This window comes from Poecilia latipinna, unplaced genomic scaffold (assembly GCF_001443285.1).
Source record: "Poecilia latipinna isolate Pla-1442-1.1 unplaced genomic scaffold, P_latipinna-1.0 Scaffold107, whole genome shotgun sequence".
In the NCBI taxonomy this organism is placed as follows: Eukaryota; Metazoa; Chordata; class Actinopteri; order Cyprinodontiformes; family Poeciliidae; genus Poecilia; species Poecilia latipinna.
The window spans coordinates 500,497-525,227 of record NW_015112723.1 but is presented as its reverse complement, the minus strand read 5'-3'; the positions used below and the strand labels follow the sequence as shown (position 1 = coordinate 525,227).

General features: G+C 39.4%; 1 protein-coding gene across 2 annotated transcripts in view; it reads left to right on the top strand.

Annotated features, from left to right (window-relative positions):
• The window catches only part of zcchc24 (zinc finger, CCHC domain containing 24), a 53,152-nt gene that overhangs the window by 16,576 nt on the left and 11,845 nt on the right, over window positions 1–24,731 (top strand). For both annotated transcript variants that reach the window (XM_015027792.1, XM_015027793.1), the window contains exon 3: window positions 22,572–22,736. In XM_015027792.1, coding sequence (XP_014883278.1) covers window positions 22,572–22,736 — 165 coding nt within the window. The remainder of the gene's footprint in view (window positions 1–22,571; window positions 22,737–24,731) is intronic.

The window sequence follows — 24,731 nt, the reverse complement described above, 5'->3', positions numbered from 1 at the left end:
CTCTGATAAAACTTTGATGCCTTTTTTTTTTAATTGGCTGGTTGTCATGCAGGGATAATTTGCAGCATCTAAAAGAGGTAAAGTAGAGGGCATTGTTAAAATACGATAGTAAGAATTCAAGATATGCGTGTGTGGGTTCAAACTATGGATGTGGGTAAAAAAAAATTACTACAACGATAGCTACCTTTTATTGTACCATGCATAATCGTTGCATTGAATTGTGTTTTCAAATTTTGTGATTTCATGTTCTCTTATTAAACCAAAATTGAAAAAAAAAAGGATTGTCCAAATAGCAAACGCACCAATCCCAACCAACTTCGCTGTTTTGAGGTTTGAGGATCGATCAAGAAATGATCAGTCATTGTCATGATAAACCAGATTCGTTTTGATTGTAATGATAAATTGTATCATGATGGAGATATGAAAAGAAAATACACACAATCACTGAAGCAATATTTACTACAGTTTGAGGAAATGGATGGGTGACAGCTTTTTATATTAACTTGTAGCTAATATTCAGAACATCTCTGCTTGAGGTTATCAATCCTTGAACTAAAATCCTGCAAATAAATGCCTCAACTTGATTGCTGGTTTGTTCTTTTACACGCAGTGTAGTGCTTCTGCTGTTCCAGAGGTTATAATAGCCTTGAAGTAGCTGAAAATATTGTAAATATTTAAATGAATCTGCATATTGAAAGCAGTGCAGATGTTTAAGAATCATATCGTTTTTGCTCTTGCTGTAAATAATATAAAGAAACTTAAAGGTAGGGCTTTAATTATCCATTGATTTGTCTTTAATGCCTTCCATAATAAATGTGGTTAACACAGAGTAGGTTGGATTGAGTTTGACAATCGCATTGTCTGTGGGGCGAATTGCTTTCTAAATATGCTTGTTAAACGTTGATTTGGATCCTAAAAAGGGCCCCTCAGAGTTATTAAAGAAAAATTGGTACAATGATTAAAGCAACATTACAGTAGCCAACATTTAATTGCAGTTTATCCAGATGCAGAAGCTGTGAGCTCCTATAGAGACGTGTAGCTTCTGTCTCACATTGAGAACAGCTCTACCTTAAATCTGCGGCTCAAGATGTGTTAGTTCTCGGTCTGGACACATGCAACTGAATTTATTAACAGTCTTGGTAGCTCTCTCTTTGATACTCAGCCTTCTGCTGATTTTGCTGTAGTTCCAGGGATTATGTGGCCTAGACGTAGCTTTAGATATTTCCTGTGTGAGTGGAAAGAGCATAGATCTACATTTTTCCATTAGCTTTCTGTAGTGTGTCTGTTAAACCAGCTCTCACCAGAAAAAGCACAATTTCGTATTTCTATTTCTTCTATGTTCTTCCTGCTGTTTGCCTCTTGTGGCTTGCTAATCCATTTTTCACCAGCACAGTCACACTTCAGCATTTGTCAGGAGAGAAGGTTTCACATGTCACCTCCGCGGTCCTCATCACTCTATAGAGAAAGTTCTGACGTGGTTGTGATTATTTGCTATGACTAGCAGGCACTTTAGACGGGTCCCTGTCACGCCACTCAGGGGTGTTGTGTTTGCATGTGGCAGGTTTTCACAGCACAGTCTTGAGAATGGCACTGAATCTGGGAGGCAGCAGGAGACAGTGACAGGGCAGTGAGGGCACTTCCCCTGAAAGGAAATCAAAGTTAAAAGAATGATAAACGTGTTGTTTCCTGCCAGCTGGTTTGTGTTCTGGACAGAAATCCCATTCTTCCTCTCAATTTTTGCTGAGACAACAATCGCACCATTTCCTGTTTTGTTAACCGTGACACTGAAAACCCCGTTTCTGGGAGGCGCCGTGCTGCTACAGCAACTGAAGTCAGGTAAAGTTACAACTGGATGTGGAAAACGTTGATACATTGATTTAAAACCACAACTCTTGTTAAAGGAAAAAAAAAAAAAAAAAAAGGCATCTACTAAATAAAGTCTAGTTGACCATCAAAAACAGAAAATGTTGGCTATAATTTACAAAGATAGGAGTATGGGATACATTTAATGCTCAGTCTCTCCCCTCGCAGAGCAGATGGCTTTAATTACTTGTAAGGTCCAGCAGATTTGAGGAACTGTGATGCCTCCTTTTTTATGCCAGGTTGCAGTGTTGCTCGCTTGTCGATCTAGAAACGACTTTATGTAAAAAAAAAAGTTGTTTTTTTTACATAAAAATCACAAAACATAGCAGGTACAGAAATGACAAAAGCATAGAAACATATTCTATTCTTAGTCTACAGACAGATCCGGATGGTACTTTTAAATCGATAGGCCATGTGGATTTTATCAGTGCACTGCTACAGATTGCAAAAGACACTGGAATGATTCATAGAGTAGCAGATTTTTTCCAAGTGAAGATTAAAATTTTTAACAGCTTGAACAATTATTACATGTGTTTTAAACTAATACTCATTGTAACAATTTATGACATAATAAAACACAGCGCTTATACATCACTGTGGACAACTGGTATAAAATTCTCATGATATGATTACTATATGTAAAAATACTTTGGTATCATGGTACATACAAAGATTCAATACAAAAATGTATAAAGTGATCTAATGGTTATTACTTTAAACACAAAAGGCACCCGAATAAGAGTGTGGAACGCCGTGAGTTTCTACACGTCTACTGACTTAGTAGTCTGCTATGCCCTGGTGCTGGTGAGCAACAGGTGGTGGNGGGGNAGCATTAAATTACTCTATATGCCATACAGGTTGTTGAGAATTTGTTTGATTTGATTTAACTAGAATTTGCTTAGGACTTATTATTTGGGATATTGTAGTTTAATATAACTATTTTAGTTGTAATTGTTTCATAGATTTAGTTGTCATTTTGTAGTTAGTATCTGGTTAGAAAGTGGACTATTTGTGGCCTATGGCAAAGCGGACTCCGTATCCCATGTTGCTCGGGAACCTGTTTCCATGGTGATGATAATTCTTTCCTAACAGCCGCAGTTAGTTTGTATCTTAGCTGAGTTCCGACTCTCTGTAATGTATGTATGTTTCGTTCATTCTTAATCCACTAAAGTTCATCTGAAAATCCACCCGACTCCTTTTCGTCATTAAACCAGTCGGATATTCAACACAGGTAGGCAAAGCTTCAGCAATTCTCATTTTCTCTGGGTTCTCTGTAAGAAAGACTTTAAGCAGAAGCACACAGTAGAAAATGAAGGATGACTTTCTGCTGTATTCTATTTTTGTTTTATTTTCTCCTTGTGGGTAAAATGAACCGCCTGCATTCAGTTGATTGTAAACATTCCTCATAATCTGCGTGTCCTAAACTGCACCAGTGTTTGAAAATGCCACGATTTCAGCTCTGATTTACATAAATATGCATGGGTTTTGGTGGATTTTTTTCAAATGCATGCATGATTCTGCATTTAAATGCAGAGGAACTGGGTCGGCACGTAGGGTATTTGATTGGTACGTACAGTTTTAAAAAGCAGATTTATGTATATTTGCATTTTGTGAATTAAATGGTGTTCAGCATGAGGCAAATTGCTTTGTGGGTTTACCTGCTGGGCATTGCTTTGGGATGCTCAGATGCTTCTGGTCAGTTTTTTTAATAAAAGAATTCTTCTGATAAATCAGTTTCTAAAAAAAACCCTTAGAATAATGATATTCTGTGAGACTGCTTCATTAGCCTTGTTTGTGTATAGTGTGTTATGTAAAACTTTGTTGAAGAATATTTTTATTCAGACACACCGTTATGCCAACTCTGTAAAACTGAAGCTCGTATAAATACAAAGCAAATAAACAGCAACGTGTTTGGGGCGTTCACATTACCTTATGTAATTTGTTGATTTCAGCATGAAGCAAACCAGGTCAGCTCCCATTTTAGAATGTAAGGTTTTTTTGTTTTAGCATTCCGGCACTTTCTTTAGTTAACCACAACACAAAAGCGTCTTAAAAGTCTACTTTCGTGTTCCTGCTGGAAACAATTTTACTTTACCTACGACCTGCGGTGGAGAATATATGGCGACAACAGCATTTATTGTGAAGCAATAACATTTCAGCCTGGGGTTTTAACACTGCTGCAGTGTAACAGGGGTCATTATGGCATGGAGTTGACTTGAACTTGAACTCGCATACGACGGGGCTGCTTTTTACTGAAGGTGTCGGGTAGGCTGGGAGTTCAAAGGTCAGAGTTTCACTATTTCTCACTAGAGTTTGATGTATTTGTCAGTTACAGGAACATTTTCTGTTTAAATGTTATGAGGTTATTCTATTTATCTATGCTTTCTTATTTATGCAGTGAAGTACCTTAATGTTTTAAATAACTTTATTGCTTCGTCTATTTGTTTGTGAATAATGACAGGCTAAAGTAGGAAAAAAAGTAAAAAAAAAAAGTGCCTCTCCACTTCAAATTCAGGATAAGAGTGAGATAGGTGGGATTTCTGAATGACCCAAACACTGAACAAGTGATTTCCCTTATCATCCCAACTGGTTTGTTGGAACTTGTTTAAACTAATGAGCCACTGCAGCACCTTTGATTTTTGTCAAACGGAGACAACAGCTTCCTTTGCGACGAGGCTGAAGCTGCGAGCGTTGGCTCCCTGGACAGGAGCTGGTGTCAAGAGATCAGGGACTGACACTGCTAGCTTTGTGTTGCGCTTGAATGGGCACCTCAGGGAGAGGCTGTGGTTATGAATGGCCACCACTGGGGAAAGACCTAGTGGTGGGAATGGAGTCTGGTAATTAAGGCAGTCATTGTGTGTGTGTAGGATATGCTAGACCGAGAGGTCAGGAAGGCAGGGCTGTATTGTTCCCCCAGCAGGGCCCTCTCAGCATTGCAGTGGTGTGCCAGACTCAAGTATGGCACACCACTCAAGTATGGCAGAGGTTTTACATCCTAGCACGGGGGGGAGAAGAAGAATTTCAACAGCAAACGTCTCTGTTTTGGTCCTGTATTGTCTTCTGCTCTATATGTAGGAGATTGAGGCTTCTTATGTAGTTTGATTTGTTGCACATTTTCCCACTATGTGTTGACATCCACCTTTTTAAGGTTACAAAGAAACTTTACTACTTTTACATGTCATTGCTATTTAGGTAAAACCCCGTTATACTTCTACTTTCTCCATGACACATAATAAAATGGGAGCAGGCAGACAACAAATGTTTCATTTTTAAAAATCTGAAATGATAAGTTAGCTGTTTAGGAAGATCCTGCATGTTGAAGAGGTTTCCCTGGACCCAACACCTCTGAACCAAATGCAGTAAATAGATCCTTAGCAGGATCTCTTTGAAACCGTCAAGGAGATCATTCTTGTGTCTGTTGGTTTGTCAGCTGGAAATATTTACTAATATTTACCATTTTGTTATAATATGTAATTTGACTTGGCTTGGTTACTTTTGCCTTTCTTGGATTTCTTAATATTTTGTATCCCTTGAATTTTTTTACTTAAATGTACTTTCAGTCCATTGTAGCACCTGGACTCAAAGTAATATCTGTCTGATATTGCTTTGCATTCTGTCTCTTTGGGACAGAATGCAAAATTAGGGTCACCAATGAGCAGACTTGGACCAGTCGGACTTTTGTGGCAGATTTCCTTTTAAGAGTCAAAGGATAGAAGAGCAGCATTTAAAATGTTAGTTGTCTAGCTCACTGCTGTAGGCTGTTGCTAATTATTTTTATTAGTTGAAAGGTGAGGACACACTGTGTGCATGTGAGTGAGAGAGAAAGAGAACTCCCTTTAAAACACGGTTTTACTACTACTTTAAAATAAAGACAATTGAATTACAGAGTTCTCATTATTAACTGTCTCTTGCAGTTTATGTTAGCAATGTGTGCAGCTAGCACCTTTGAATCAGCAATCTCCCTGTTTATTATTTGGTTAATGTCGATCATTATCTTGACTTAGAGATTTCCAAACATTTCCAAACATGTTTTAAAAGGAGACCATGGGGTAAACTTGCTGTTTCTATTAAATGCTACTGAAAATAGCTAAGCTACTTGTTTTTTAGTGTTGCTGTCTATGCAACCCAGAAGCACTTGCATATAGTGCGCTCCCTGATCAGAAAATCATTTGCTTTTTTTTTTCATTTCCAACATGTATAAGGTAGAATAAATGGATATACACAATCTCATCACTAATTTTAAAATCAAGTTGTTAAAGTAAAACAATCTACAGTCAATGTTTTCGCTATAAATACATAAAAGGTTTGAATGCAGTTTCTTAGTTATACTTTAGTTACTTTTTTTTTGTTTGCTTCTTTGTTCTGTAACCACGTTCTGTCACCCAACTTTAATCGCAGGCCTTTACTCATTGAAGAAAATAAAAAAAAAAGACAATTTGCGTCTAAATAACGAGTGTTTTATTGAGACACTTTCTCTGTCTCTGTGTGCACTTCCCTGTTGAGACGTTCCTGGCAGGGATAAGGGCTGGTGGGGGGAGGTGCTCCATGGGAATGTTTTCCAAGTTTGACCCCTGATCTTCCTTCCAGTTGCAGCGAAGGCGTCTGTCTCTTCCCAAGCACTCACTCTGTCAGGTTACCAAAGACCGGAGCCCGAGAGCAAGCCGAGGCCCTTCTGCAAACAGATAAGGCTTATCGCGGATGCAGAGGATCTGTATTATCAGCTGTGTTTTCTGTTTCATTGTGTCACATCAGGCAGAGGACCATCATCACTGCAAATAACTCCGACTGTCAAGATGTTTTATTTTTGAGGAGTTAAACAGAGAAGGCGCTTGTGCTGGGCTTGCCATTGAGAAACCATATAGGGCCATAGGTCCAATATAGAATTCAGTATGAGTGACACTCAGATTAGCAACACACATGCACAGTGGATCCGGTAAAGTAACTTTCAGAAAGGTGACACTCAGACTCACCCACATCAGAATTACTGCAGATCTCCTCCTGCAAGTTACGTTTAAACCGGACAGCAAAAACACTCATTTCCTGTGACAATGTTTCGTGCACCTCTGTATGTCCCAGATTGTCTGCCCAACCTGGCCTTGTCATTCACGGGACTGGAAACATAACCCTGCAGCGCAGGAGCACAGCTTGCTGGGACCAGCGGGACTGTGGCTCAGTCCAAGGCCGAGAGAGGGCAAAGGGGAAACCCGTACTCGATCCTTACATCTCCACTTTGCACTGGCCCTCAACACCAAGTAAATGAGTTAAGTGTGGGAGCAGGACAAGCGTAGCCTACAACGGCTTCAGTGTCAAGCCGGTGCGTGTTGATTCAAGCGCACCTCTGTGCTGCTCTGTGTTTGTGTTCTTTATGAATATGGCGGGAAGTATGAAAAACGATCCAGTGAAAAACATCAGGTTTTGAAAGAAGAGGGTGTCTTTGTTATGAATCTAAACACCCACACGCTCGACTCTCAGGAGTATCCATCCGTCATCCAAGAACATCACACTGAGATCCGTGGCCGATTAGGAAAGCTGCGTTGTGGAAATCTAGGAATCTGGGAATTTGCTTTTGGTAAAACGATTTTGACCTGATGATTTGTCTCTGCAGCTGTCTTGGACAGCAGCAACAGTGGTGTGTAACTGAAGAGAAAAACACAGATTTATATGGTGCGTATGGTGTTTTTGCATTGTATGGCAGGTCTGTAGTTTAGATTAACAGCTGTCCTTTGGGGGCAGAGGAATCAGTGGAGCTGGGTGTGGGGTGGGGGATCTTGTAAGTAAACGAACCCGCAGTATTATCGTAAATTAAAATCAAATAAGTGTATTTCCTGTACCTGCTTGCAGCAAATTCATTATTAAAAAAAAAACAACAACAAAAAACCCTCCACCTCCAGTTTATGAAAACAAGCTAAAATTACAGGTCATGACATTTCATTTGTGAGGAATAAAGTTAATAAAAGGGACTTAATGAAGATTTGGTTTAATCTACATCAACAGATCATCATATTGGATGGTTAGCTTCCAGAGCTTTGTTTAAAAGCTGCAACTCAAAAGATGTATTGCTCTTTTCCCTGTATTTTACTGTTTTGTCATGTTACATCCAGAAACCCGGGTGTGTTTTACTGGGAATTTTGTTTTGTGACAAACCAACACAAAGTAGAACATAATTGTGGGTTTTTGGGGGTTTTCATAAAATGTTTTACAAATAAAAATCTGAAAACAGCAGTGTGCATCATTTGCTCTCACACAGCAAATTCGGAAGTGTCAGATCTCCAGTGCAAGTGTTGTATGTCAAAAATACAGTGTTAATTCAACAACATGAGTGTTAGTGAGTGTTAGTTTCCCTAACACTCACTAGTGTGTTAGTTTCCCTAACACTCACTAAAGAGTTCCAAAGAGTTAAACAAAAAGTTTAACTCTTTGGAGTCCAGTGTTGATTTCTAAATTAACTCCAATAGTCTACATCAACACTCAGTCTGGTGTTGATTTAGAAATCAACATCAGACAGTTCCTCCCACAATTGTAACATATTTGTGACAACACATCTGGGAAGGAGCAACAGATAGGATAGGGGTTGCAACAGGCCCCTGGCCTGGACCTACAGGGGGCCCACATGGAAGGTAGAACATGCCTTCAGGGATCCAAATTTTCTTTATAACATCTGATAAGAACTGGAAAGGAGAGCCCTCTCCTGTTGAAAACTGTGTTGGATACACCGGTAGCATATATAGTAGGGTGCCCCATTGTTGACTCATGGTTGCTAAAAACCTTACCAGACTGACACTTTCAAAAGTGTAACTTCTACACCATCCACAGTGGACCAATATAAACACTTTCAAAGTGTTGAATTTAACTCTGTAGGAGTTGATGGAACACTTCCAGATTTCTCTAACACAACTAAATCAAATAAAGAGCAACCAAGTGCCTCAAGAAATGTCCCAATAACTACATAGACACCGCCTCTGCGTAATTTAATTTCAGCATAAATCCAACTGTTCTGTGAAGGCCTCAGAGGTTTGTTAGAAAACATAATTGAACAAATAAAATCTTAAAGACCAAGCAACACCCGTCTGGTGTCTTTAAGGTTTTATAACCTGGAAGCAGGTTTAAGGTTATGAAACCATTTGACAAATATTGAAGCACTTTGACACACTGTTCAGCCCGTCATATGAAAACAGACAGAGTATGGCACAACAACAAAACTCCCAAGACATGGCCGTGCACCTAAGCTTACAGGGAGAGCATTAATCAGAGAAGCAGCCAAAAGGTCCATGCTAACTGCAGGAAATGCATGTACCCAAAGCTCAAATGAGACAATCTGTTGACGGAAAAAAATACTAATACATTCTACAAATCTGGCCTTTGTAGAAGAGTAACAACAGCAAAATCTTGTGTAGCATTCAACGAAGCCCATCCAAGCCAGGTTAAGGTGGTTCTACAAAGTGTTGTCCTGTATGCACGCCACTGATTTTAGATATTTATTTGTGATACGTATAAACAGAATGTGTTGTTTCCTTCCACTGTATCGTCGTAAGTGTTGGTCTGTCACCTAAAACCCCTACAAAATACATTTAAATTTGTTGTGATGTGATAAAATGTGTAAAGGCTTTTAATATATTTCCAAGAACTTGCAATTATTGTCATTTTTGGGCGGGGTATTTTCCTACAACAAATTAAACTTCTCTATTGGGATTGATGTCATTAGCAAAATAAACCAACATGAAATTTTTGTGTATTTTTTGAGCAACATGTCCCAATCTATCCGGATAATTGGAAGCAGCGAGATGTTTTCGTCTTTGCTACAGCTCGTCTTGATTTAGCTGTTTTTCTGGGTGATATATATGCATGTCAAAGGACAGACTAAACAGTAATGATTCTCTCATTACTGTTACATAATCTCTCTGCAGTCTGAAAAAAATTCCTAAAAGGAAATCTTTATTCAGGTTTAAGATTGTGTGTGTGTGTGCGCGTGTGTGTGTGTGTGTGTGTGTGTGTGTACTGTGGCCTAGGATCAGTCTCCTGCAGCGCAAACGCACAAGGCAGGACTTTGATGTGCAGATTTTCACTGTGAGCTTCTGCCAGTCAGGACCATTTACTAGAAGAAACTTTGTTTTGCCATTTCCATCGCTCTGGAAATGGTCTCTCGGCAATGGCTAATATAATCGTCCTCCCCTTCACGTCAAAGTGAGATAAAACACACATCTACGAAAACATGTGCTCACAGAGGTTAAACCCAGAAGCACATTAAGGAGATCCTGAATGCCACTGCTTGCATAAAAGTAATCAATCATATGCAGACTTAGCTGCTGGATTCTCACCGCTCTGTTTAGACACATCCATTTGGGTTTTTGAGGCTTTTAGGAAATGTTGCTCTGTAAGAGTGCAGTTTTGAAATAGCTGTGGATTTGATTACATACCAAGATTGTTCTAAGTTTTTTTCCCCACATACCACATTTATCACTTTTTTTTTTTTGTATCCCAATGCACCATTTTGGTTCAGTCAAAATGGTACCTGACGGAGATTACAAATAAAAATCACCTCATTTTGCATTTTGAGATCTGAGAACAGGTGGGTTCTACTGCCTTTTTTAGAGTAATAAATGGCAACATATATAAGAATAGCTGGAATAAAGAGCTTTTAGAATATGAAACCAGTTTTTTAAGAATAGCCCACAGTGACCCACATGAGTTCAGAGCAGGTGCAGAGGAGAGCTCTCTGAGTAGATGACAACCGTGATGAAAAACTTAGAGGGGAAGTCGTATTTAGTGAGAGGTCATTCCATCTGATGACTAATATTAGAAAATATAATGAGTGTCTGTCTGCTTGCGTATTTATATATCATATTCTGGCTTCTTTATTATTAGAGCCTGAACATTTACAGGCAGCATATGTGAATGTTTCTGTCATCTTTTCAAACCATGTATGTTCACCTTGCTGAACGTTAAAACTGGTTTATTTAGTGGGACTAAACTATAATGGACATTTACAGGTTGATTATATTCATTGCTGAAAAGGATAAACAATAATAATATTTCTGCAAGTATGCATACAATCTTCAGTGTAAACATATAAGCTAAAGGTTCACCATGTTGGTATTCATCGACAGAATATGATGCTTGGTGCAAATTTTTACACATGTATTTTAGTCTAGAAGAAAATCAAACATCTTTTCATAGATGTGCAGATTCTCACAGCGAGATTCTGGCAGCTTTCTTTTCACTTTGTGTCAAACATCCCGTTTCAGGCGATATCTCTTTAAAGATGCTTTATATTAAAGAGACACTGGGAAGTTGTAATTGTTAGCTATGATTGCTCAAATCTGACAAATGAGAGAACTGGTCTTTCTCTTCTTAGGCTTTATGACCCTTTTAATGCAACTACAATATATGAAAGAATCATTGGTTATAGTTTAATTATAGTTATATATATATACATAAATACACTGCTCAAAAAAATAAAGGGAACACTCAAATAACACATCCTAGATCTGAATGAATGAATGAAATATTCTCATTGAATACTTTGTTCTGGACAAAGTTGAATGTGCTGACAACAAAATTGTCATAATCGATGTGGTTGAGGTGGTGAGGAAACACAGGTAGACCCAGGTAAAATGAGAATGATGAATTTAATAATGTAGCTCACAGTCTTGAACAGGCAGCACGGCAGAAAGTTAGCACACAGCTAATACCGGTAGCAACTGGATAACAGACATGTAAACGAGCTTAGGTCGATGCAGGACTTCACAGTTCAACTGCGTACGACCCATAAACAGACGTAGACTGACGGCACAGGGAAACAGTTACAAATGACGAGGATCTGACAACGAACACAGACAACAGGTGGGGCTAAATACACACAGGGTAATCAGGGGGATACGACACACCTGGGGAGCAATCAACAGGGAGGACAGAGACTCACAGGGAACAGGACTACACAGGGAAAACAGGACTGAACACAGAAGAACTCAAAAATAAACACACAGAAACACAGATCATGACAAAAATCACACAAAAATCATCAATGGAAATCAAATTTATTAACCAATGGAGGCCTGGATTTGGAGCCACACAAAATTTAAGTGAAATGTTCCCTTTATATATATATATATATATATATATATATATATATATATATATATATAGATATATATATAGATATATATATATATATATAAAATAGTATATTAGTTTGCGGTATTTTTTCATTTTTACTTTGAAGTTTTACTGAGTGTTACTAGCTTAGAGGGATATCTTGCTTAAAGTATTTTAACTGGAAGGTTGAATTATTTTCTTATAGATAAACATATTTTGGAGAGAAGCTGTTCATGTTTATGTCGTATGTGTGTAGACCTTTCTGTTCAGATATGTTAGTAATGAACTTAAATCTTTCATCTGTTGTTATTTAATATCTTAAGCCATTCCAGACAGTTATTCATAGGCCTTAAGTGAGATTTACCTCAAACAATTGAGGTAAGATTAAAGATAACCAGAGGCTGTTATTTGTCTACCTGGAGCGTCTTGGGTGTCTTTTATGCTTGAACATAAAATTAAATCTGCCAAAATGTTCCATCACCTTAGCTAAAACAGTCATAGGTTTACAATTGATTTCAAAAGGACTGTCTCGCTCTGCGCAGTCAGTTTTGAAAAGTTTTTTAGTAAAAGTGCATTTTACTCACCAGGATCTTTGAACTTCCTGAGATGCTAGGCTAATGTTAGCATGTGTCCTCTCTGACTTGTCAATAATTTGGCACATGACTAGTTTTGTTAGAGTTCCCAGTTAGTTGAACATGGTGAAAACTAAGAGTTGTTCTCCTATTTTATAAGCTATTGCCTTGAAACTCAAATATTAGCATCTAGTCTCAAAGCTGCATTTTCTGACATGGCTGCTGGGTGAGCTTCAAATGAGCGTGCCCTAAAAATAAGTTGAGTGGGTTGACTTGCCCTCTGGTGCAAAAGGTCCCCTAACATAATGACTGGTTCCATTGTGTCTGGTGAGGTTTATTAGACACATTTAAAAAAGACAATAATAGGTAAGGCCACATTGTTGAATTATCGTCATTTGCTGTCATTTCATTTTATGAGTTTGACAGAAACCTGTGACGTATTATGACTTCTATGCTTTGTGAAGCTTGAGCAGACTTGGAGCCACACTCCATGTTCTGTGTCTGCAAAATAACTTGCAGGCTTCGTTGTGTGCTTGGTGGTGCAGCCATTAGTAAGCGATTGAGGTGGTGTGCAGCAAATTATGTGTGATTCTATAGTTTATATTTAGAGACAGTTAAGGAAGATAAGACTGCTTATCTGGGCTGTGTGGTGAAGTCTGTGCACAGCGCACACAAGCATCAAAGAGGTTCAGCCTCTACGAGCAACATGTTGGAAATTTAGGCTGAAGCAAAAGCAACCAAACCACATGATTAATAGATATGGAGTTAGTAAATCTCTGGAAATATTTCCTGTGATATCTTAGAAAAGAATCAGACTTGATTGATCCTTTGATCCTTTTGATGTTTCACAGAGGAGAACAAGTTCTCAGGTTCAACCTCTTGTCCAAGTTTCTGCCCCTGTAGCATACATCACAGAGCCAGGGCTAGCACGCTAACTGAAACCACATTAAAGCAATTAGAAGCCTTATCAGAAATACCACGCTTAATGAGCAAACCAAACAAAAACCCAACGCAAAAAGGCTGAAAGCTAACATTGTGAAGTGAACCCTGTCCTCGCTATCTGTCAGCCTATCTGTTTCTGAACTTCAGCCAAGCTCAATACAAACTCTGAGATGAGGACACAAGACCAGACACAGGCGCACTTTTCCCACTCACGGGCACATGGAAATGCAATACACACAAGTCGAGGGCCGTTTTGGCATTCCTGGGCTGCTCTCTGAGTGATGTCCTGGGGGATGTGGAGAGTCAGAGCGTGGCCTGAGCTCCTTCGCTGCTCCTTTGTTTACACTGATAGTTTCCAGATGCGAGCCGGTGACTGGAGCTCAGCAGAACACTGGGGAGCGGCCCAGCAGTTCAGAGGCAACTTGGACTGAGGCAGCTCTATCGTGAACGCTTGGAAAAACAAACCGAGGCTCATTTAATGACTCTGCAATTGTTTCCAAAGGGTGAGAAGGTTTTGTTGGGGGGGGGGGATTCTGTATATGGTTTGGTTTGTCCTCATTAACACCAGCGTCACGTGCAACTGCCAGTGACGTCATGGGCGATTAAAGGTAATTATTAGTTGCAAAATGTAGACCTGGATTAATTTCATCTGACTGCAATTAACATACTTGTTTTCCAATCTGATTGCATGTTTCTTTTAAAGAGATACTAGCCAAGCCTTTGTTCTGAAGCTGATTGCAAAGGAAAATTCTGCACCCTATAATTTACCCCGACTTGTTTTTCCTGTTACTTTAAGTACATTGTCTGTCTTCTCTGTGCACCCTCTCCTTCAGATGAGATTATTTTCACGAACAGAGGTGCATTGTGCTTGATTCAGGCCGAACGTATCCCTCAATTGGCGCACCTGTTCCTCACATCACTCTCAGCCTCGGCCACTTTTCCTTACAGGCATTATAAAGAGACAGCTGCACCAGCAAAGGAGCTGACCAGAGGGAGGGAAGGAGGTGAGAAAGACTTCAGGGAAAAAGAGGGGAGGGGAGAGAGAGAGGGAGAGAGAGAGAGAGACGAATGACCAGAAAACAGTGGCTGTATTTAGAGCTTGCAGTGTATGGTGGGATTGATAAACAGTTCCCATAATGCACCTGGCTGAGGTTCTGGCATGAAGCTGCAGCTGTTTACCCCAGTGGCGGAAATGAGCAATAAAAAATGCTTGTCCTGTGCGCAGTGGGACACAGCTGAGGTGGTGACAGTGCCATTCTTTTGAGGTGCTTGAAGTTGCGACCATCTGCACGCCCCCACTTGGTCCAGAGTTCTGGCCGACAGGCGCCCTCAGATCTTTTTTTTTTTTTTTCCTGTCATCTCTGTTATGTCAGACAACACATTAAACGTGATGGTTCCACAAACTACGTTTTCCTGTTTTCACAGTGACAGGTATACATATCTCTTCCACATGTGAGTTGCCTTCATGTGGTCAGCCGAACTATTCCCTCTGGGAAGAAACGTTCTACAAGACTGGTTTGCCCTAAATGACCCAACAAAATGTTCTTGCTTTTTAACTTTGTGGTCTGTAAAACAGCCTCAGACATTCTCTTTGAATGGTTGACACAGTCTCAGTTTTCGCAAAACTTTATACTGTGCGAATAGTTTAACACGTCGAACAAAATCACATCACGGTGTCGAGTTTTGTGCCGCATCGTTAACTTGACTTAAGCATTAGCAAATGGAAAAAAAACTGAGATTGTAATTAATTACAGAGGCTAAGTGGAATGTACATCAGTGTGAAGCTTAGAGTTGCCTTTTTATATCTTTTAGCCTACTTCATGTTGTCAGACAGATTCTAGTTTTGGTATTTCTATTAAATGAAGCCAAACACAGCTGTCAAAAGAATGTGGTTCGCTACAGTTAATTTATGATTGAATATGTGGGAGACTTTTTCCACTTGCATGCTGGTTTGGATTGCTTGTTGCCTTTAATAAACAAAAGTAATTTGAAAACTGTTGTTTGTATTTCATCAAAAATTGTTCGATGATCTGAAAAATTGTGGCTAAAAACAAAGAGACTAAATCTCTAGAGCTCCATATTCATTCACCTGTTGGTACTAAGAAACAATAGAGTATTGGTAGCAACTAGCATAGCGGACAAGGTCACCAAGTAGATAACGAAGCACAGACCAGGTGCAAAACTGGTGTGCAACTCTTGGCTGAGGAAAAACTAAACAACCAGGTAATAGGCTTACTGTATCAGCTCAGCTGCAGTTTTTCTGAGGGACCGAGCCATCTGTTCTGTCATTGATTACAAGTGCAAATGTTTGCACTGAAAAAGGTCACATAGGTGAGGAGATTTGGCTTGAAAACCATGAGACTGCTTCAAAACTAGTGAGCAGAATAGCCTAGTGAGCAGAATAGCCTAAGTCTTACCTAAACTTTCCTTTAGGTCAGATGCCAACTTACCCAACATTCTTTATCTTAAAAAAAAATAGTATGACATGTCACTCTCACACTTCCCTCTCAAATACCCGCAAAGCACATTTTGAAAATCAATAATAAACTCTGGTCCTCATCCAGCCTCATTTGTCACCAATCGAGTTGTTTCAGGCTTTTTAAACGATGGCCTTGTAGCCGTTTCCTAACCTGCGAAGATCGACGCATGCCTGTCTTACTTAAAGGCATCTGCTCTTTCCAAGAGTAACTAGAAATGGTCGTTTATTTATCAAATGCATTAATAATAGTTCTGTTATGTTTGTTATACACCGGGGTGACTTTGTACTGCAATAAAAATATATATTTACAGATTAGATCATTTTTATAGATGCCCTAGTTGCTTTATAAACGACTTTACTCAATTGTTTTACTCGTATGCCGAATGAGATTAGGCATTTGCACAAAACGTTCTGTAGACTTTTTCTCCTCATACTTATTTTTTGTGGTCTGACCTCGGGTTTAATATGAAGTCCTCACTGTCAAAGGTGCACGTGTTGTCCAATATATTTTGAGAAAGTATGAAATCTTGTCCGCAACCTTGAAAGCAGCAGCCTCGGTGATGATTCCTGTTGGGTTTGACTTGGACGAGGGTTTTAACGTTAAACCAAGGCTAGCCGGTCCTGCAGACAGAGGATTAAGGTTTCAGGTTTTGGGGAGGTGTCTGCAGTCTGGGGTCTGTCCGCTGGTCATTACTTGTATTGATATACGAGATCAGCTTCGACTTCGACACCACCTTTCAGCCTCAGACAGTGGTCAGGGTTGCATTTTTGTCCGTGGTCGGTGATAGAAATATGCTTAAAACGTTCACTGAAAGAAAGCTTTTACATGGGCTTTGTGGCAAAACGATGTCGAAACTGGAATTTCATGATTAAATGTCTGAACCGCATGCATTTTTAATCAATTTCACCCTATTACCTGGGTGTCGTCTTGCCTGGAATAACTAATTTAGCGGTGTACATAGAAACGGTGCTCCTGCCTTGGATTCCTGATATCACTCTATTTGTGCATGTCTGACACATGCACAGTCCCTCCTGAAGATTGCTTTTTTCTCACTGCATTCCTTCACATAATGGGTTCAGTCCAGTGTCGCTGTGGCCAGAACTTCAGTGGTATGTTAACACTGTTTCATCCCCCCACCTCTCTGTTTCTGTGTCTCTGAAATGTAAGGTCTAATTGAAAGCAGAGCAGCAATTTTACGACAGCTCTCAGTGTTCTGCCCCTATGGAGGCCATCTGCTTTGGATTTGGATTTCCTCCTCCTCCTTCTTCTCCTCCTCTTTTCTCTCTTTCACCTTCCTCCCCTCTCAAATATTAAAGACTGATTGGAAGGTCTTTCTATAGTTGCTCATTGAATTTGTCCACTTTCCTTTTCAATCACTCTGCAGGTTTTTAAGTGTGTTCATCAAATCCTAAAGAAGTTTCTCTCGCTAGAGTGTCTCCTCCTTCTCTCCCATTTTTCTTTGTTTCAGTGTTTCAAGTTCAGCTCTGTTTATTCTATTTAATGCAGTCTGTGAGCTCATTAATCCTGCGATACGAGCCAAGGAACGACTTGTGTACTCCTGGGGGGAGTGGGGTGAAACAGAGTAGGAGTACTGCCGGAAACTGTGCGCTGAGACTTTCCAGTCGGGCCTCGAGAGTGTATGAAAACCCGTGTTCGGTTTGTGTGTGTCCACTCTAAAGGACTGGGAAGCAGTATTTGCCCGTGTCGGTGTGTGGCCACGCTCGTCTTGACGCATCACATATGCGCACATGCCTCAATTAACATCTCGCTGACCCAAAGTGTGAATGCATTTGTGTCCGATACGAGAACGTGTTTCTTTTCTGAGCACTCTGTCCTCTACACACTCTCTGACCCTTATCTTACTTCAGCTCACAGGCCTTCAGCCTCGGGACTTAAACAAACACCAAGCTCTGTTTTAAAAAAAAAAAAATGCAGTGACAAACTCCACTTGCTGCCTTTTGGCACAGAAGTCAGCAGCTGTTTTGCAATGTTTTCCTGGTTGACAGACAACTAAAACGCTCCAAATTGCTGAAATATGTCCATTTAGGTTTTACTCTAAGCTTTTTATTGAGTAGTCGAAAAGGAAAACGCGCAAAAAAAAAGAAAAAGAAAAAAAAAGACTTCCCATGCAGGCTCATCTCCCAAAGCGCTGTGTGGTGTGATGACGCAGTTTGATCCTATTACTCACTGAGCTGAGTGCATTGTGTACAGTTAATAAATTCAGCTTTTCTGGAAATCAACCCTAACTAAAACATTTACAGCGGAGAGTTTTAATCTGCTTTTCACCGCATAAGTAAAAACAGAATGACAAAAGTCTCTATATGTATAAACAAACCTATCTGTTTTCCTCTGCTCTCTCCGTTTGTGCCGGCTGTTATGACACGGCCGTCCAGATGTTGTTGTGGCATTGTTTCCCACGTGTTTTGTGGGGGTCCGGTGGATCGCACACCACCAACCGGGCCTGCAAAATGGGTGACTTCAGCTCCTAAACTCGCTGCTTTTGCCTGAGACCTCCATGACAGCCAGAGTGTTTCAATGGCCCCATAACAGCTGACCACAGTTTGAGTGCAATGCCGAGATTTACAACTCCAAGTGTCCAAACGAGCTCCGTGGTGATTTGCAGCGATGCGAAGCCAAATTTGCACAGGGAATGTACATAAAAGTGGATCATTTTAAAAATGAAATAAAATAATTAAAAAAAATGATTAACACACTTTTCTACGAGAGGATTTAACTGAACAACATTCCTGAAACTTCATGGAGGATATTAATAGAAATTCCTAATTTAATTGCTTAGTGGTTGATTTTGATTTGAACTCGGTAGTTTAGTGTTTTGGTAAATTAAGAAGATAAATGTTTATAAAATACTAACATATAAAGTTGAAACCAGATTTTCATATACACTGAATAAAATGACAAACATTTTTTTTTAATCCCTGTCTGAAGTTCAGACAAAACATTTCTTGTTTTAGCTTAGATAGAACTACCAAAATTATTTCTATTTACTAAAAGCCAGAAAATACAGTGAGAATATATTTTAGAATATTTTTTGTAACTTTTCTTGGTGTCAGAAGTTTACATTCCTTTGTTGAGTATTGGGAATAACTTGCATTTCAAAATGTATGACTTTGGTTATATAAATATAAGAAGTTTGGGTTTCCTTCCACAAACTTCTGATAAACTTCTTTTTACTGGTGAGCGATTATGAAGTGGAAGGAAAACTGTACTTTGTTTCACATTAGAGCTAATTGGAGAAACTCCTGTGGATGTAATTTAAGGCCACATTTCCGTCTTGCTTGATATGATGAGAAGGTCAAAAGTATCAGCCAAGATATCAAGAAGAGAACCAGCTGCACAAATCTGATTCTTCCTTGTGAACAATTCATCAACGCTTTAAGGTTCTGTTCAAGCAATTTCATACAAGCTCAGAAAGAAGATGGATTCTGTGTCCTAGAGATTAATGTGTTTTGGTCCAGTATTTGCAAATTGACTCCAGAACAAATCCAAAGAACTTGTGAAGATGCTGGTTCTTCACAAGGACGAATCAGATTTGTGCAGCTGCACAATCCTCTTCCTTATATCTTGGCTGATTCTTTTGACCTTCTCATTGTGCCAAATAAGACATCAATGTGTTTCAGGTGTGGCCTTAAATTGCATCCACAGGTGTGACTCCAATGAACTCAAGTGTGTCAATTAACATATAAGAAGTTTGTGGAAGAAAGCCCAGGAAGTTTAACCCAATTCATACATAAAAAAAAACAACAGTCATCCCTGATGTGTAGGTGTTTTAATTCAAGAAAAGCTACAAAAAAAAAAAATCTAAATATTTTCTTGCTGTGTTTTCTGGCATTTAGCAAATAGAAATAACTTTAGTAATTCTAACTAAGCTAAAACAGGAAACGTTTTGCTTGTCTGAACTTCCGACAGTCATAAATAAAAAAACAACAACATGTATTTGTGTCTTTTACTCACTGTATGTAAAAATCTGGTTTCAATTGTAATTTCATTTCATTTTTGAAGAATAAAAATGTTCTGTTAACGGTTCGGAACATTTTCAACCTTTGTGAAATTATATACTTTGAGCCCCAATTAGACCAAAAACACACCGAGTGACCAAATTTGGCTGGAGTAGATTACGAGTAGATTGTGGAAAGAATACTGAAATCATCAGCTGTCAGCGCATGCGAATAAATTATTCTGTGTACAAAAAGTTCCCAATGAAAGAACCATGTTATGTTCTGTGTCAAATATCTTACTCGTTAAAAGTCAGGATGTGTACAACATGATCAGAGGTTTAAAAATGTAACATCCATCTTTTTCCTACAACACAGCTTGGTTGTCCAGAGAGGTCTGAGGTAATCTGAAAGTCTTAAAGCAAAGGCAGATTGTGATGTGCAGCCAGAGGCCAAGGGCCAGATTCTGGAAACTAGCTTTGAGCAAAATGAGGAATAGTCATGAGGTGAATGAGTTCTGTTTCTGTTCTGCTCAGTCTTGGCTGCAAAATCAGAGATTTTAACTTTCACATCAGGACAAACAGCTCTGGCTGGAATTATCCTCTGCGTTTGGGTTTCTAAAGGAATGTCAAGGGTTAAGAGTATACCCTCTGGGTATTAATCTCAGTGCTGCCATACATCTCCATAGTGTTTACATCATCGTATTTAGGCTTTTACAAACGGAGAATGTCAGCTGGTTTATACTTGGACCATATAGTAGATGGATAATTTGCAGGAAAAGTTTCCAGCAAAACGTTCTCAGCACTGATTGCATCAAGCGAGCAACACCAGGCAGAGTGAATGCGGACCGCTGTGGATAAGGCCAGCAGGAGTCAGATTTTCCAGGCTGCATGCATTCTCAGTTGAAGATGCAACACTGACAGTTGGGGCTTGAGGTCATGGTCCCATAGAGCCAGATGGAAGCCCAGCCCTGCATACTTACTCTGGACCTGCCAGTGCTGATGCAGAGTGCTGACGTCTGTTTGGAAAGCACCAGATGCTGCTGATTTAAGTTTCTATTACTCACACTCAGGCTGGGACTCGCAGCGAGGAATGGCCAGGAATACGGTGCCTTGCATAAGTGTTCTTAGGCCTTGAACGTTTTCACATCTCTTTACTGGTGAGCAGTTGTGAAGTGGAAGGAGAACTGTACTTGGTTTCAGCATTTTTGATGAATTGATCAAGCAAACCAAATCATCTGAAAATAAACAGCTGCAAAAATACCAACGTTTATTTGTCCACCTGAGCTGACTGGGTAGAAAAGGAGATCAATATAAAGTTTATTATTCCCACGGGTAATTTGCTTAGAAAAGTACAAGTACCATTGGTAGGAATGCAAATAACCACAACATTCATGGTACAACCAGGAAACGAACATAGGCGTCTTTGTTTGGGCCTATCAGGTCAAATAATTTATGAGGCTGACACTAACAGGAACAAATGAACATTTATATCGTTTTGCATTGCACTTTATTACCATGTATCTGCAAGTTGATGGCATCAACCTGTAGTTGATGCGGTAAAGTAGTATGTAGATACGCAAATCAGGAATTAAATCAGGGGGATGAGTAAAAATGCATGTTTACAGATTTTTAAAAAATTTGTTGAGAATCATATATCATTGTCCTTCGCTTATCAATTGTGTGTTATAAAATTATAAAACGAAGGTTGTGGTTCTAATGTGAAAAAAACAATGTGGAAAAGCTCAAGGAGTTCACGGTCGTAAGGCACTGCTCCGACTGTCATCTTTCTTCTTGTTCCCATTCACCCCTCGTCATCCACATCCAAGATGTCCAAAAATGATCTTGCATGGAGTCAGGAGTGTCAAGATAGTTTAGATATCACTGAAAGGCCAAAGAGCTTCCTGACTTTATGGAGAGCTGCCATCATCTGCCTGCATGCTGTGCATCAAGAGTTCTTTTTTTTTTTTTTTTCCTCTGCCACATCTGATATCACTCCGTGCAAAAAAAATAAATAAATAAAATAAAGGCACGTTGAAAATTTCCCTTGATTCCACTTATCTGACAGAGAGCTGGAGCCGAGCAGAGATTTCAGATTGATAATGACACGCTCTAACAAACCAACAGATACATTTACATTCTGGTTTATTTTGGCAGCCTGAGTTTTATGCTGTTGATGTCATCTGTGGTGTATGTTTGCGACAATCTTCTATACGGGGGTGGGGGGGAAATATTCTCTTTACCAAATGTTATTATAGTGGCCCAAATACAGCTGCCAACATGAAGTCATGGGGCGGCGCTTTTTGACAATATCGTCCTCGGGCCCATGCTTTTTTTTTTTTTTTTTTTTCATGGCTGACTGACTGTTCGCAATCATCTCCCTGTTGAGAATCAGAGGAATAATTTAACACAGCTGTAATGGAAGCAAACGTCATTTATATGACCGCATATCGAGCCAAAACCGTGTGTAGGAGTGTTCTGCGTGTGATATGAGTGCAACAAAGATGGAAACACCCAGTTGTTACCCGTGTGCTACAGAAGTGTGTTTTAAAATGTCCCTCTGCAGGAAAACAACAACTTTGGGCTGTTGCTTTTTTTGTTTGTTTGTTGTCGTTTTATCATATCAAGGATCTAAAGCCGAATGAAATTCTTATTTTTCTCCCGTGACAGGCCAGACCCAAAGGGGAAGGACTGACACCTTACCAAGGGAAGAAAAGATGTTTCGGCGAGTACAAGTGCCCCAAGTGTAAGAGGAAGTGGATGAGTGGCAACTCCTGGGCCAATATGGGACAGGAATGCATCAAATGCCACATCAACGTCTATCCACACAAACAGGTACATCAGCCAACGTATCGTGACTTGATCAGAGTGGGAAAATGTTGCACACGGAGTCTGGCTCATTTCAGCTGAAGTTAACTGAATTCAGACTCTGGTTCAAGGATTTCCCAGATGGCCTCACTTACGGGAAATAAAAACCTCTTTATCTACACTGATGTACAAACATTGAATAAACAAATTACATTTCCTGACGCATAAATGTTTGGAATTAGGCAGTTAATCTGCTCAAGACTCAAAGAAAAACGCATTTATGAATGCCTCACTTAGGAATTTCTGCCACTAAAGAAGTGGCAAAAAGTCTTGTCATGTTCAGGAAGAAAACATGAAATCATATTAGCCATAATGTTGTTTTTGTTTTGTTTTTTCCAAATCACACATGCTGCAATTAACATGCTGCACAAACAGCGTTTTGCTTTCTGTCCAAAAACTGTTTCTCAGAGCTTATTTTGGTGCAGAGGCGAAGAAAGAGTCCACTGTTTTCCAGCTGGAGATATATTTATCCCAAACACTTCATCTTTTAATATTTATGCTTCTCCACATTCCTGCAATTCCACTTCCAGAAATAAAATTAGGCTGACTGCTAGAGGCCCAGCTCTCTGTTAACGTTTGCAAAACCTGAAGCTGGAAATTAAAGATTTCCCCCCATGTGTCACAGGTGAAACAATTGAAAGCAAAGCTTCAATTTGGGTTTAATAAAAATTCAGTTTTGTGAAATGCTTCCTTATCCAATCCCTAAGAATATTGGCCAAACTAACTACATTCTTCTTTTTTAAACAATAAACTTTAAATTGTTATTTCGATTTGAACTGTATCTGGAAGCCATGCCAGGAATTTTCAGCTTTAACTGATTGGGTGTCAACTTTTTTGTATTCAAAATATTTTAAAAGAGCGGTGTTATTTTTTTTTATAGCCTTTTGTATACGAACTATATGACGTTCTTAGGAGCGTTGAACTGAGACGTAGTTTGTATGATGAGCTCAGCAGACTCTCAATTCCAATTTGCTAGTTACTGCTGCTGCTAGTCTGGAGGAGCTGTGAGGTGGAGGCTCCGCTGGAGACTGCAGCTTCAAGAAGGACTTTTGTGGAAATAGGTGGTGCTTTGTGAGATCAAACGTTTAGGTATCTACTTTAGGACAGCAGCATTTGAAGTGAACAAAAAGCTCAACAACTAAATACCTAAAAAGTTGCCATTTTAAACGTGTTTTTTTTTTTTAGCATTTTAGTGATTGATGGCCTGAATGAAACACAGACATGTTCCAGATCCTAGAAAACACATAACTTTTCTAACAGAGTGCTGACATTTCTACATCGCAGTTTCTCCTTGATAGACAGAATATGAGAGCTCAAAAATCTAAACTAAAACAACTTTCTGATATTCAGTCAGCTGCTGTAGCCTTTTATTTTGACATCAAACAGAACCACTCCTGGATTGGGATTATGTATCTGTGGCCTCACCCTGATATCTGATCTAAGAAAAACACCAGATAGGATCAGAAGAGTCCCAACTCTAATATTTTCACACTTCGTCGAATCTTGATTTCACAACATCCCTCTGTTATATCACACACAACTAGTTTTCAATAGGACAATAGTAGCCAGTTAACTTCCTCAGTCTGAATGAGTCTGTTGCTCCACTGCAGTTCACCAGGGGAAAGAGCGTCCACCACGGTTCCCTGAAACCACTGTGGGAGCACCATAAAATCTCCATTAGATTTTCCAGTTTTGCTTTGGGACTTAACGTCTTTGACACAGCAGTAGTAAAGCCCCAGATCTTGCTGGAAGAGTCATTAGTGGAAGTCTGAAGTATCTCTTTGTAATGACCCATGCTAACTGGGTTTCCTTTAGTTAAAACAGTTGGAATAAATAAGTGTTTTGAGGTGGGGGAAAAGAAAAAAAAAGAAAAATCCAGAGAAGAAAGGAATAAATGAGAGGGGAAAATTTCCAGATGGGCTGTTAAAATCACCTCCAAACGTGCTCGCTCTGAAACGTTTC